Source organism: Mercenaria mercenaria, unplaced genomic scaffold (assembly GCF_021730395.1).
Source record: "Mercenaria mercenaria strain notata unplaced genomic scaffold, MADL_Memer_1 contig_2259, whole genome shotgun sequence".
NCBI lineage: Eukaryota > Metazoa > Mollusca > Bivalvia > Venerida > Veneridae > Mercenaria > Mercenaria mercenaria.
In genome coordinates this window covers 22,469-38,202 of record NW_026460307.1, presented here as the reverse complement: position 1 = coordinate 38,202, position 15,734 = coordinate 22,469, and the positions used below count along the sequence as shown (strand labels likewise).

At 34.5% G+C, this 15,734-nt stretch overlaps 1 protein-coding gene across 1 annotated transcript; it reads left to right on the top strand.

Moving 5' to 3' along the window:
- Nucleotides 1–5,469: 5,469 nt before the first annotated feature.
- Nucleotides 5,470–11,014, top strand: LOC128552308 (multiple epidermal growth factor-like domains protein 10). The gene is made up of 4 exons (XM_053533341.1): nucleotides 5,470–6,043; nucleotides 7,450–7,588; nucleotides 9,880–10,082; nucleotides 10,965–11,014. The coding sequence occupies exons 1-4, from the start codon at nucleotides 5,470–5,472 to the stop codon at nucleotides 11,012–11,014; spliced, it is 966 nt and encodes a 321-aa protein (XP_053389316.1).
- Nucleotides 11,015–15,734: the final 4,720 nt, after the last annotated feature.

The following is a 15,734-nucleotide window of genomic DNA, read 5'->3' as shown; positions in this document are numbered from 1 at the left end:
TCAACACCGGAGATAAAACTGCTCTGCTGAAAACTAAATTTTTACTCGCTGCCAAAATCTAAGTTTATTATGCCACGTGGTTGCGGTGTACGGAGGCCAAGACAACAAGGCGCTGTCGGTCGAAATGCTAGACGGGCGAATATCATAAATCATGCCAACTTCAATCCTGTCAATGATGATGCTGCTATCGTCACTTACTAGTTGATTCACGCTGTCAGTCGGACTCACCGTGGGGACAGAAGCGCCCAGCGAGGACCTTGACGGAGCGAGTAACAGCCTATTATAACCGTAGAGAAACAGGTAATCTTTTAGTTTAACGAAATATCGCGAATTTTAGACGTCCCGTACACAAAAACGCGCACAGAGCATTTATTATTTTATATTATTTCTTCAAACTTTCAGCACCGCTAGATAATAAATATAGCTCGAGTTCTATTGCATTTTTAATAAGATACTGACATAATGTCAAGCAAAATTATATAAAAACGGACGACTTTATACAAAAATACCTGTAAAAATTCATCAGCGCGATCGTAAATATAAATAGAGAACGCTAACGAAAACATTATCAGAGAAGTCGATTATGTCTTTATTGGTAATTCAGGGTTTACTTCATGGTCTTTATATTCAATACGATTCGAAAGTAGTACAACTATTTTGTCACGGATAATGGTTTCAATACCCGATTCCCCTTTTCTCAATAATAACATTTAACATGTTATTGTTACAAATACCGTGCGAGAGTAGTAGCTATTTTGTTTTTACCGTATATACAAATAAACCGCTGCGAGCACAAAACTTAGACTTTCGACCAGAAAATATAAAACAAGAGATAGAAAAATATTTAATAACTAAAATTTAAAAACATAGAGTAAAAAGGCATGGTCAAACATACTTAGAACTGGCATATTCAACGAGGCGTGTATTTATAGGTGTGTATCGGACGTAAATAGAATATGTGATTTTAAACTAAACAATAAGTTACTGCGTTTTTAAATGTTAAAAGTTTTAAATGATTTAATGTTTTTAATGTTATTATAATAAAAAGTAGGGTATAGACAGTTCATGGCCGTGGCAGTTGTTCCCTTGGATGTTTTGTGCGTAAGTCAAGAAGGGAACCGCGGGTCTCTCTATAGCTGATTTTGCTAATTAACAACTCTACATAAACAACATCAAACATTTTGTATTATTTATTTTATTTAACCTTTTGGAACTTTTGACAAATTTAATCGGAAAATAACAGTTAAAACATTACAAAAACAGAAAGTATACCTCCAACAATACCCAGACATGTTCTAAAAATAACATCCGGTCTTTGAGTTAAGGACCCCTTTTACATATAATACAACAATTACGATTTGGATCAATCCAGGCAATTCAAATTTCGCTGGGCCTACAATTGATTAGTTTGGCCGGAAACGGCAAAATCTATACAGCGTAATCAAATAAGAATTAATAAAACACAACAAAGATACATTTTACTTTCATAAGACAATCCTTATATAGATTCAGTAAGCTGCATCACTTTCAAAAGATATGCTAGATTTTTGAGAACTTTTGGCTAAATCGAGACTAAACGCGGAAAAAAAGAAGAAAGAAAAGAAACTTGTGCCGTAGCAATAACTTTATTTTCAGTCAAAAATGTCTGAGTTTATGGTTCCCTAGACACAGACGTAACCGTAGACCCGACCAAAGCTTTCGTATTTTAAACTTAGAACTGAATTCTAACGAAATTGCCGTTCAAAACAGGACAAAATGTATATATTCTTAAAAGAAAAAAAATGAACGAATGATAATTCTTTAAGATGTCAAATATATTATCAAAAGCAGCACTTGTTACAGATTTTGTCACGCGTGGGACATATTCTCTAAATTTAACTTTTCATCTATTCCGTCTTCCGTTATTTATGTATTTTCAAACAAATTTGCGTGTAATAGCAGACGATATGTGTGCAATTTTCCGCCTTTCTTATTGTACCTGCCTGTCGTATTTTCTCCTATATCGATGTTGAGGCCCTGGCCTCATTTCCGTCGATTTAGGAGCATTTACGACTAGTGTATTTATAGTAATTATACACAGCGTAATTTTAATCGTGGTTAGCTTGCTTAGTTTACTTTTGCGCGTGCCATATTTGCCTAGTTTGCGTAGTTTATTGTTGCACTTGCCGAGTTTTTGACTTGACTGTTTTCAAGTCAAGTTGCGTGTTTGCCCGTGTATTACAGTAATAGCTTGCATTGTTCGCAACAGGTTTTGCCATTTGCTTATTTATCCTACTGCAGGTTCGGACCGTTGCTTCGGCATTCCCTGTCATACTATTGCAGGTTCGCTCGTTTTTTATGGACAGTTGCTTTGATTGGTACTCCCTGTTCTACTAGGCTCGCTGGTTCTTCTCTCGGCAGATTGCGTTTTGACAGTTGCTTCGGCACTCCCTATCCGAACCTGAAGTGGTCATAAATCTCCAAATTTATATTAAAGTTTAGCGTTACTTGTTACCCCTTACAATATTATCGTATGATGTAATGTTTACTATACAATTAATATTGAATAATAATGATAAATCGCTTAGTATTTTGTTTTATTATTTTTCCGAATGCTAAAATAAATGCTCTTGACTTTCTACATACATGTTACAAAAATCGCATAGACTTTAACTTTATACTTATAATTGTAGTTGAAAAAGAAGGTGAATATACTTGTACTGAAAACTTCTCAGTTTTGAGTCTATGGTTGATTTGAATACTTGACGGTTGGCATTTTTCCTTTGTATTTCTTTTTTATCCAAAACACCTTTCAATTTGGCTTCATTATTTTATCTGGGGACCAAACGCCGCTCTTCGTGGAATTACACGCCTCAACACGTGTGTCATTGAAGGTTCCATGTTCACCGCCGTTTGAATACATCTGCGGATGTCTCTAAATTGCTTTTTGTACTTTTAACATGTGTAAATGTTGAGTTCTGCTCAACCCGGGGCTAGAGGGCGTGGGCAGTAGCATGCATTTCTACTACCGTCCATGAACAGGCTCAATCAAACCGAGCCTGCAACATTTTCTTTTTTGTCGTGTTGAGCGACCTGTGAAGTTTCCACTTTTTTCTATTTTATTATCACAGCAGCGTTGTTTGTGCCGTGTGGCGGCCATAAAAAGTCTCCCCGTACATTCAGTCAGGGCTGTTATATTTCGATCTTCTCAGATCGTTCAGCACGACTTTTATGTCGTGTTATTGGTACTGTTTAGTTTCTCAACATGACCATTTCGGCCTGGGTGGTTCCAATACTCCCGCTATCATAGCCTTGGGTATTGTATAATCACCCCTTGGATATGGTGCCTTCTTTTTAATTTTGTCTTTTGACAGTTCCAGTGATACGCAGGTTTCACAACCTCAGATCCCCTTTTTAAATTCCAGTTTGTTTAGTTCTGCCCATTGTTTTCTCGTTTGGGACAAACCCATTATTTTATCTGGGGACCAAAGCCGCTCTTCGTGGAATTACACGCCTTAACACGTGTACCATGTTCACCGCCGTTTGAATACATCTGCGGATGTCTCTAAATTGCTTTTTGTACTTTTAACATGTGTAAATGTTGAGTTCTGCTCAACCCGGGGCTAGAGGGCGGTAGCATGCATTTCCACTACCGTCCATGAACAGGCTCAATCAAACCGAGCCTGCAACATTTTCGTTTTTGTCGTGTTGAGCGACATGTGAAGTTTCCATTTTTTTCTATTCTATTTCATTTTTTAATTTTTGTTTATCTGCTTTTTTATTGTATATCAAACAAGTACTTATTTGGTGATTTCGTTGTAGATAGATGTGTAAGTAATAAATCATTTCTATCATATACTATGTTTCTGTCTTATATTTTGTGAGATACATTTAACTAGCTGATGATAGTTTAAATAATCTATATTGTCAAATGATAAATATACTTTAAGTTTTGGAAGGAATAGAAACTATTTGTCCTAAAGTCAAAGAAGTGTTGTATATATTTAATGCCTTTCTCATACCACTCTTTATAGAAAAATGTTTTTGATTTAATTTTTATATCCGAGTTATTCCATATGATTTGATGACTTACTTCTGTTTCATTTTCATTATCTTTTACGGATTTTCATGCTAATAATATATTTTTAAAAAAAGTATTGTCTTTGCATATCATTTCGATATCATTTTTGTTAAGATTACTTTCGAATATTAAAGATCCTTCCATTTTACATATTATGTTTTCATGAAACATTTTCCATGCTCCTTTATTTGCGTAATACCATATTATCTTCAGACTGTAAAAGTTATTAATACCAATCAATGAATGGTATTTTATAAGTGCAAGACTGATACTGTCTAGTTATATCTTTTTTTGTCAAATCTATAATCGATCATTAGTGGACTTTTAAGTGTAGGAGCCGTACAAGGTAGAATATAGGTGTTTGATACAATATCAAAATATTCTATTTAAAGTGAAAAATCGGGACAATCTTTTTTTCTAATGGCTTGCTTATGTGCTAACGACTGGCACAATACGGAAAAAAACTGTTAATCCACCTTTTATAAGGTATTTACGCCAAGATACATTCCATTATTACGCAAAGAGAGTTCATTTCTTTTCGTGATATTTACACAACGTTTGATACCTAATACAAATGCAAACTATTACATCATAGTTCTTTAGCTGGATTCTGGCATGAAAAAAAACAACGCATTATAGCAGTAACTTAAAAACATTTTTCGAACTTTGTATGTAATGTAAATAAATATATTTAAACAGCGGAAGTTGTTCACTTTTCAAATACAGCTTTAGGGTCATGTCCACAAAACTGCGAAGTATGCTCTAAAAATGGCGATTCACAAAAATGTGACGTATGCAGCTATGGCTATTGGTTAACAGAGGACAGCTACTGTTCTTCATGTCCTAATAATTGTGAACAATGTACAAACGCTTTCCAATGCACAAAGTGCAAGTCAGAATTCTGGGACATTAGGCCAGGCGTTGCATGTGAATCCCATTGTCATAAATTTTGCACAGCCAGCGGATGTAATGATACAACAGGGTATTGCTTTGGGTGTCACCCAGGCTATTATGGGCCTCACTGCGATCGAAGTTGTGACCTGTGTATTAATAAATTATGTACTCTTCAGAGATGTAAAATCGGATGTATTGACGGATTTTATGAGAGTACAGACTACGGCTTTGAATGCAGAAAATGTCATTACCACTGCTCTTCATGCGTAAGGTTGACAAATTGTACACAGTGTGAAAGGGGCTACTATTTATTTAGCTATGAAATCTCTGATGATAATTTTTGTTCACCATGCAATCCTCTTTGTGAAGAATGTAAAAGCTTCACTGAATGTGTCTGTCCCCCGGGAAAATATGGACCTACTTGCAGTCAAGACTGCAATATATCAAAATGCAAGAGCTGCATCGAGGTTGACAGTGTTGTAAAATGTACAGAATGTTTAAGCGGATACACACTCATGAACGGATCTTGTATTCCTGGAACAAATCTTTGTTCACAGTATTGTTCCAATGGTTGTGATATCAACCAAAGTTGTTCAGGTGGCTGTCAAGATGGCTGGACAGGTCAGAAGTGTACAGAAACGTGCGCTGACCAATGCAGAAAATGCAACCAGAATGGTGGAAAGAACTGCGAAATATGCAAAGGAGATTACTATACAGCAACATGCACTCTCCCTTGTAGTTTACATTGTTCGGCTTTGCCAGGCTTATCGAAATGCAATATAAATAACGGAACGTGTTTGAATGGATGTGATAAAGGATACTGGGATGTTAAATGTGACAAAAAATGTTACGAAGGTTGCACCTCAGGTTCATGCAACCTATCAGATGGGTTCTGTGATACATGTAATCGCACGCATTACGGGAACTCTTGTCAAGATAGATGTAGTGAACAATGTGTCGATAACGATGCCTCATCTGCAGTTTGCTATAAATCGAACGGGACATGTGTGCATGGATGTAAAGATAGATACAGAGGCAAAACATGTGAAGATGAGCTGACAGTCAGTACGATTGTGTCATCATCAACAGGTAAGGTCACTACAAATGTCGAATATTTATTAATAGAGAGCTCAGACACGAGCGTTTTAGTACCGTTGGCATAGTCTTAAACATGGTAAAAAGTCACAACCAGAAATTCTGTTATTTTGCCTAGGCATAATTATTTCCCTCTAAAGGTGTATTCTCTTCGCAGTATTGTTTTTGTCCCCAAAACAGGGCATCTATCTATTTAAAATAAGATTACTTATCATTTTGAAAGTCCTGTCAGACCGATCTTAAATAGATCTAAACGGATCTACTTTTAGAGGTATATGTCATATCAATTTAAGGGATACAGTAGCATAAGAAAATGAAAAGGACTTTGCCAGCATTCTTTGAATATGTTGACCCGAGTTTTGAAGATTAGAGCTATTAATGTATTGTTACAAATGACTCAGTGCTAATGAATATAGATATTTTTTGAAGAGTAAGTGATTTTTATTTGTCTTTTATATACTATTTCCAGTTCTATTCTCATTGTTCATATTGACAAAAATGATATGATTAGCAGCGCTTGAAGTAGGAAATATTTTGAGACCGCCCGCTTAGCTTAGGGAGAGCGCGGATCTACCGGTAGCGGGATCGTTGGTTCGTTCCCCGGGCGCGGCGTATGTTTTCCGTGACAATTTGATAAAATACATTGTCTCTGAAATCGTTTGCCCTCCACCTCTGATTCATGTGGGGAAGTTGACAGTTACTTGCGGAGAACAGGTTTGTACTGGTGCAGCATGATGTTGAAAAACGGCGTTAAACCCAGAAACAGAAAAAAAAGAAATAATTTCGATTTCTAGTTCTATTTGTAAATATTTTCGAATATTTTCGCTTTCGAGTAATAGCTGTAAATACTTTCGCTTTCTAGTGATAGAAATGAATAGTTACGCAGTCTCAAATTCAAAATGAAAAAGTTGGAGCTCATTTTGAAACTTTTATCATCCCAAATCAAAGATGGAGGTTTTCACATTGCCCACCCGTACATTCGATTGCGTGTCTAAAAATGTGTAAATTGATACAGTATCATAACATTCTCATTCATTGTTTACGCATATGCATAAGTATAATTGTAAACGGAGGTAAAAGGTAAGTTATTACAAGTTTAGACATTTTATCAACCTACAGGTAATTTTAATATAAATATAAATGTCGAATAAGGTTAAATACATATATTGGATATAAATGAATTCTATACAATAGGCTCTGTTGCAAGTTTCAACGTTTGTACTGTTAAATCTAAAATGTTTGGATTATTTTTCTCTGTTTTATTTTTTTGCAATGAAGCTATAGGAAACGAATATGATACAATGGTCATGACGTTTTCGTGACATAGTCTGCTGTGCAAAATTATATTAATGACAATCTTATATTCCAAGTTTTCTGATTAATTGCATTTACCATTGCAGAGAAAATCGATGGAAGATATGATGAAAGTGACGAGCATGACAGTTTTGCAAAAGTATATCTCCTTGGAATGCTCACTGGTGTTGGCGTTTGTCTACTGAGTCTTGTGGCGTTTGTGGCCGTCCGACATATAAGACAAAGGTAAGTTGTTAACATATTTTACTGGCGGACTTTGTACTGTTTCATTAATAGGTGTAAATTATGGACAGAACCACTACATTTGGTTACAAGTTTTTTTTCCACATTCAATTTGCATTCATTACGTAATTTTGTTTTCAATTTCCTTTTCAATATAACTGTTTAATTTCCATGTATTCAGTCAGAACATATTATGTTTTCACGCAGTATATCGCTTTACTACATACTTTTTTGCATGACATACTATTTGCTTCATTTTAGAAACGTTTTGACAGAACAAAATTAATGATACTTTTCTTGCATGCAATTCCAATAACGTTTGTAGTTTGTTTACTTGTTGCATTGTTGAACATTGTACTGTATTGACCTTTCCAACACTTGTCGCAGATAAGTAATTGTATTATAATAAAAATGATTGTTTTTCCAGATCCACTGTCGGGCTTTATCGCTGCATTTAGTAGTTATTGACGCTATTTACGTAAAATTGAAGACATGGGTAATCTAATAATTTGCCGCCGTGGGAGTAATGATGTTCTGTCCTTTCAAAGTTTAAAGCTAAACTATCCTCGTTGATAATGTCTGACAGAACAGGTGGAAGATTCTTTGATAGGTAGTTGTTAATGCCCACTGTGACCCAGGACTGAGCTGGTTTAGTAGTCCATTTTTGCTTGCTTAAGCATATGCGTAAATGGTTCGTTAGGTATTGTTTTTATGAATATTTACGTGAGCATTTTGTTTTACATAAAGTGTTATTTGTTATAATTGAGAATTAAAGGGATTTGCTTTTAGATGCTTACTTTTGTTTACACCATTCAGTAATTCATTACATGGCGAAGGGATTTTGCATACTTTAACTGCTTACTCCTACTACTTTTAATTTTACCAATGACCGTTCAAAGTGTCATCCAATAGTGTTTCTTTGTTTATTCGTTTTGTACTCCAATTGGTCTAAAACATACATATAAACATTTATTAGACAAACATAAAAGATAGCTTAAACAATACAATATTGCACATAGATATTCAACGCGGATCAAATACAAAATACATAAATAATACATAAATACATCGGATAAAATCTTACCACAGCGTCTGTATAAATTATGTCAATGGAAACTGAAATAAAGTAATTGCTATTGTAGTTTTTCTCTTCTAAATTAAACACGTCTTACTCGTAAAAGTGGACTAGAGAAATTGCGGGATTGGAAAGGAGATGCGTGCGCAGAAAAGACTGTTATTTAAGAACCAATATATTTCTTTCTCTCATCCTTACTCCCATACAAAAACATGAAACGGGGAAAGCGATTAGACATGTATAATACAATAGACTGACAAGTGTTCACCAACTATACTGCTTCAGTGCACTTCAGCAATTTCCGCCACTGGCGTACATTGACGAGTATCACCGATTCAATACCGGAAGATAAATACTAACGAATAAAACCAAACAAATCCGATTATGACGCATGCGCGAAGGTTAAGTGTTAAAAATATGGAACGCCACATCGGACATTACAATTAAACTATACTAAATGTTCGACCTGTGACATATGCTTTACATTGTTTATGTAATTTTATGTATATGTCAATCATGTAACATCTACTTTTACATACAATGTCTATGTTACGGACAGAGTTGAATGCATTCTTGGAACTTTTCAGAATTTTCGGTTAGATATTTGACCCTCTCTTTAATAGAGGTCAGGAAGTTTTTGTAACAAGCGCAACTGTTTTGAAATATACTAATCGAAGTTTCTAATGCCCATTTGATACTTTAGCAACATCTTTTATAATTGTAATAAAACAATTATCAAATTTCTTACACATGAAATAGATATGTTGATAATAAATATCAAACTTTAAATATAATCAGATGGTGTTAAGACATCATTTTAAACCATTTTTCAACTTGTACCAATTTTTAATAAAAATTAACATTAATGTATTTTTTATATAAAACGAGCAAATATCATTTAAAAGCATACAGAGGAGTTGACATTAACTTTGCACTGACATATGGTCACACATAACATCAAATTAGGAATTATTGCAATGATAACGATAAAGAAGTTGTTTTTTTATTTTTGTAAAATATTTTGGCAGGTTTGTAGATTAAAAACATTTTTGTGTATTTTTGTGACATTTTAAAATTTTGACTGACGTCGCAGAATGAATGAAATGATACCATATCTTCAGTTGATTTGTTGAAATTATCTTATATATTAGAAGTTTCGATAAGTAGAAAATAATAAGAGGTGAAAAGGTATATGACATTTTTGTTAATTACAATTTAGAAGGAAACAACCAAATGGAAGCAAAATTGTCAGGGAGGAACGACCATATGTAAATACTGCCGTAACGATGCAAGCTGTCTCCTCTACAGTGACAGAGTGTAACACTAAGAGTGTAGGATCTAATCAAACATCAGATGAAACACCCCGAAGTGTGTATGACAGTTTAGATGGTGACAAACGCGATGATCGGCATCTGTACAGCGGTAAAATATTTATATAAGTATAAGAAAATGTACAAGCCCGCCCGCTTAGCTCAGTAGGTAAGAACGTTGAACTACGGATCGCGGGGTAGTGAGTTCGATCCTCGGGCGGGGCGTATGTTCTCCGTGACTATTTGATAAACGACATTGTGTCTGGAATCATAAGTCCTCCACCGCTGATTCATGTGAGGAAGTTGGCAGTTACTTGCGGAGAACAAGTTTGTACTGGTACAGAATCCAGGAACACTGGTTAGGTTAACTGCCCGCCGTTACATGACTGAAATACTGTTGAAAAACGGCGTAAAACCAAAAACAAACAAACAAAGAAAATGTACAGCTAAGTTTCTAAGAATTGAGATCCATGTCGACAGAAAAATATTAACCATTTACTGTATAATGTCTGCTGTTCATCTTTAAAACTCATTGTTTTGATTATCTGTAACAATCTAATATAAATTATACGAGGTAGTTTAATTAATTTATTCTTACACTTATTCAATAAAATCATGAAATAGTATGTACAATATATGAACATACCGTTAATTACAACTAAGAAATTTATTGTGACATTTTCTCTACGTTTATTGTACGTGGTAGTTTCGTGGTTCTAAGTGGCATTTATAACTAACATATTATGTATTTTATTTTCAAATGGCATTTTACTGATATTGATAACGCTCTTGCGTTTAGTGACCATCTAAGTGACAGACAGAAGTTGGTCACGTAATCCAAATATTCTCTTAATACAACAGAACTTGTTCTTTAATAACATAAAAGGAATCGAAGTGCAATTGGTGGTTTAAAAGACATTGTGTCACGATTACATTTGTAGTTCATTTCAGGTAATTGGTAAGTCATATAATTGTACGTCATTAATTATTTCAGGACTGGAACGACAGACAGATCATCATAGTACTGGTTATGCAAATTCATGAACTTGCTTAGGCTTTACAAACACAGTTGTGTTAGTGCTAAAGTATGTGACAACTAAAACTACAAAGACAGAGATCCATCAGGAAGATACATATTCAAATAACACACGCACCCCCCGCCCCCCACCCCCCACCCTTAAGTAAAATACTTATAGCAGTGTGTATATACTTAGATAAAATATACAACAAAGCCACATAGACACCACATAGACACATCAAAGAAAAAACAACCAAACAAATGAAGGAACACAGTGGGACTCGCATTGGAACATTCTGAGGCAACAACACCACTTGGTGTATTATACTGGTAAATGGTGCACCTTAGTATTAAACTCAAAATGTTAGGTTTGGATTTTAAAAAGACGAAAGAGTCAGAGCTTTATATTGAATGTGTTCTATAATAAGCAACTCTATAATAATAAATAATTATCACATATCCCGGCTTGATCAAATAAAACAATATTAAATTTTCATCTAGCCATTAACACGTTTTATCTAAGTTACCTTTACAAAGTAAAACAGTGTCCATTTTGTCTTTTTTTACCTTGCTTTATTCCAGTTTTGTTTTATATATTATATATGTTGTATATTATGCTGTTAGTGTTAGTGTTATTTCAGCACCATACCATATATATATGGTGTATATAAAGCACATTGTCTGCTGTATCCTTCCAAGTAAGTGTCACATTTGAGGAAGAAGTGGATCTAGCTTGCTGTAGTAAATGCATCCATTTATTACACTCAGTATTTCTTCATTAGTTTATTCTAGATGTTTAACAATCTTCGGTTTTAAAAGCAGTAAACAGAAATAAAATGAGTTTAAAAAGTGGCTTGAAGTCCTTATATCTTAAACATCTCAAGGTACATGTACTTGATAATTTGATAAGAAAAATGTAGCTGTCATTGGGCTTATTCACAAGTTTTTCCCAACGAATACACAGTACGTAATCAAATTGTCCATTTCTAAAAACTGTATAATTAAAAGGTCGTTTCGACATACGTACCATATCAATGTCATTGGTATAGATTTTGTTTTGATTTAATTACGCTGAACTGGTCATATAAATTAAACAAAATACATTCGGCTATGAAAAGTGAGTACAGCGTACATTATAGTACGTTGTTCTTTTTAAATGCATGCAAAGCAGATATTTAGTGAACTGCATACGGAAGCAGTTAACCTGTTAACAGGTTGTTCTGTTGATTAAAATTGACAAAGCAGTCTATTAAGACAGGGCCGAACCTGGAAGGTCGAAAAACATTGCTGTCATATGATTATGATTGATGAAGGTATCTAAGATAGCGTATACTGGCATATCAACGGGAGAACTCAGGATTTGGTTAATGTTAACCTTGGAGCAAAAGGACAAAAGTGTCATATGTGCTAAACAAACGCTGAAAAAGTTGTCAATGTTACAACTCCTAACAGGAAATCGGACCTGCTTATACTTTTATGAACCGTTGCATCATTTTAACAGTGTAATAGGTCATAATTCTTACCACTTTCATTTGTAATTAATTTTCGAGCATTTTCAGTATGGACGTCGCCATTTTGGATTTTGGAAGCTCTACCAAATGTTAAGATAATACGTCTTTTATCATTGGTTAGAATTTTACTATTCTCTATTTTTATTGGTTAGAGTATTTTATTTGGCTGCGAACTTGTTTATACCTTAATTAACCAATCAATTGTAACATCTGTACATCTGGCCGCATATATGCCGAGACACAATAGTGTATCGGTCGGTTAGAAACTGCGCCTGTAATGTCAGAATAAGAAAGCCATAGCCTTGACATGTAAATCTGAACTTAGTCCATTGCAATCAAAGATCATCCTTGACCTTCATACAGCCACACATATATATTATATCTTCCATTACAATAATATTAAATAAGATAAGATTCTTTAAATATCTCTGAAATATAATTCCTTGATTTCTATCCAGTATATTAGTATTATTGAATATATTCAAAATAAAATATATTAGTCACAATAAATTTCTTAGTTGTTTAGCTACAGTGTCCAACATTTCGTCCCATTGAGTAATACAAGTGTGTTTATGGTTATCCGTCCGTCTGTTCGTCATTCGCCAAGAATTGTGATCACTCGCTGCAGTCAGTCCGAGATTATGCTGAGATATTGGGGCCGCTATTACAACAACATACAGTGACTGTGAAACCTTGATGGGAAACCGGTAATTGCCTAAAGTACTAAACATATCGAAAAGGTGTTGTATTCCATCATCTTTAATACTAAAAGGTACTGTTGAAAAAATCCAACGCCGTCTGAAAATTCAGCCAGTAGAACGTTTTAAAGAAACAAAGCACTGAAAGCTGTTAAGCGAAAATGCGAACAAAATGCATCTAAGGACTGGTTCTTGCTGTCTCAAGTTCATCCACGACATCGCTGCGGCTCATAAAATATCCATCGTTCAAACATTTCTTAGAATTGAAAAATTGGTACGAATCATTCATCCCGCTTATTCACCAAATATAAGTAAGTCCTTGTGCCTTTTTCTTCCTTCCACTGGCGCTGAGCACTTTGTAGTTGTATTTATCTGTTACTTAAGACCAAACCAAGGGGAGAAGACTCAGCGCTTACCTCTTGGATTTCCCGACTGTGAAGATGCGTGGAAGTCTTATGCGAATACTTTGAAGGGATGACCTAAATTTCAGTTCTGAACACAGACTGTATTGTAACATATTCCAGCACGATTTTCTATTTTGTCAATGATCATAATATAACGAGCAAGGTAGCTAAATAAGTATATACTCAGATTTAAATTGGTCGAGAAAAGCGTATTTCATCGTCTGAACTGCATAATAAAAGAATGATTTATACAGTAGCTGAACATATAAGATTGATAGGCTTGTGAGGAATAGATTTAAAAGGCTTTTCAATGTTTTTCTAACACTCGCCTACTAACCTAATACAAGGGGAAAGACTTTTCATGCTCCTGTCTTTCCATGTGCAGCTACCTACACATATTATAAATGAGCGAAAATTCACATGTAATTGCCTAGATATCGGTTAGTTTTAGTTTTTTGTTTCATTTTTAATATCGGCCTAGCATGAACATGATGAAAACGTTTCGCATGTTCTAATATTTATAGCCTGGCGATAGATACAAACTATACGCCTATTTATAGTAAAATAAAAATGACTAAAATATATGCTTTGAAGCTGTCTGTACGGTTAACCTAAAGTACTTTTGTCACCGTTTTGCTTTCATTACGTTATATATAATATGAATGATAATTGTAAGAGTCATGTTGTATTTTGTTTACCGCTGTTATAACTATGTTAGAGCATGAAATACCAACCCTGATGAAATCTTACTTTGGCTAATTTGATAACATATCATGTCTGAATAGTCTCCCCTGTAACAAATATAATTTTGTTACTTCTTTTTATGTTATTTTTAATTTTACCCTTTTAAATGGCTTTTTACATTTTGGAACAAGTACCCACACCAACGAGCCAGAGCCCACAAAAAGATGCCTGACATATTTTTTTCTGGTGTGTACAAATGTGTTGGTTGGGGCACCCATGGACCCATGTCCCCTTAAGTAAACCTGTGAAATAGTTTTCTACTTGAGGGGATATGTGTAATTATCCCTTGAAGTGTAGAAGTAGTTATATGTTTTTTGTTTTGTTTTTTTGTGGGGGGTGGGGGGGGGGGGGGAGTTAAATAGATGTGGAAGCACACTTGCAAACGCACATAATTCATAAAGAGAATTTTTCGTACCAGAAATGCACCTTTTAAATCAAGTACATCAAAACCTCGCTTCGAAATTACATTGTTCTTGTTTCAATAAAGCGCCGCCTTTGACCCAGTACATAAAACCCTTCCTACAAGTAAGTATTCAATTTCGGTACGCGTGGAAATCTACCGTGATATTTACTTCCTAGTTGATGATTTACCTAATAAACGGTTATGGTAAAAAGTACATATTATGAATCATTCAAAAGAAAATTCATATTTTGTACGAAAGATAGACATTCAGTTTATTCATTTGCGAAACTTCGTTTGACTTTGATTGCTATAATGTTGTTTCGTCCTGGATACGTTTCATTTTTTGTTTGTCTGTTTATATGTCACAAACAAGGTTAGTGGCGTAAGTTGCACATTCTTTAAGCTTTAACGTATTCATTTTTAAGCACATATGTAAATATTGGGGTAAAGGCTGTCGAAAATTTTAATTTCCAACTGATTTGAACCAACGACGCCCAAGAAGTATTTAAAAAAAAAAAGATACACAGACTCATTAGTCAATGCACACTTTAAGCATCGAAACGTGCATGCAGTCTGCACGATTACATAAAATCGGGTGTATATATATATATATATATATAGCTTTTAAAGTAAAATGTTCATATTTTTTATGTAGAACATATTTTACAGAACACATATCTTATAGCATAATTATATTAATCTGGTATTTAAAATAAAAAGGAGGGGCCGTAAAGTGGGGGACGAAAATACCAATTTTAAATCGGCCAGGGATACGAAATGACCAAACCTAGGACAAGCTGACTGGCGGACGAGTTGACTGTAAATCGTTTACGGTAGATCACTCCATATCAAAGTAGCAAAACTGTTTCACTATTAAAGTAAACATTTCGTGAAAAAGTACTTAACTTGGAAAAAACACTTATTTGAATTATATACTTAGCGGTATGTGAAATTCGTGTCAATCGCAGAGGAGGTAATTATTGTAA

Coding starts and splice junctions, on each gene's coding strand:
- LOC128552308 (XM_053533341.1), top strand. CDS start 5,470: ATGAACGGATCTTGTATTCCTGGAACAAATCTTTGTTCACAGTATTGT. Junction 7,589..9,879: donor GTCCGACATATAAGACAAAG/GTAAGTTGTTAA, acceptor ATTACAATTTAG/AAGGAAACAACCAAATGGAA. Junction 10,083..10,964: donor TGATCGGCATCTGTACAGCG/GTAAAATATTTA, acceptor TAATTATTTCAG/GACTGGAACGACAGACAGAT.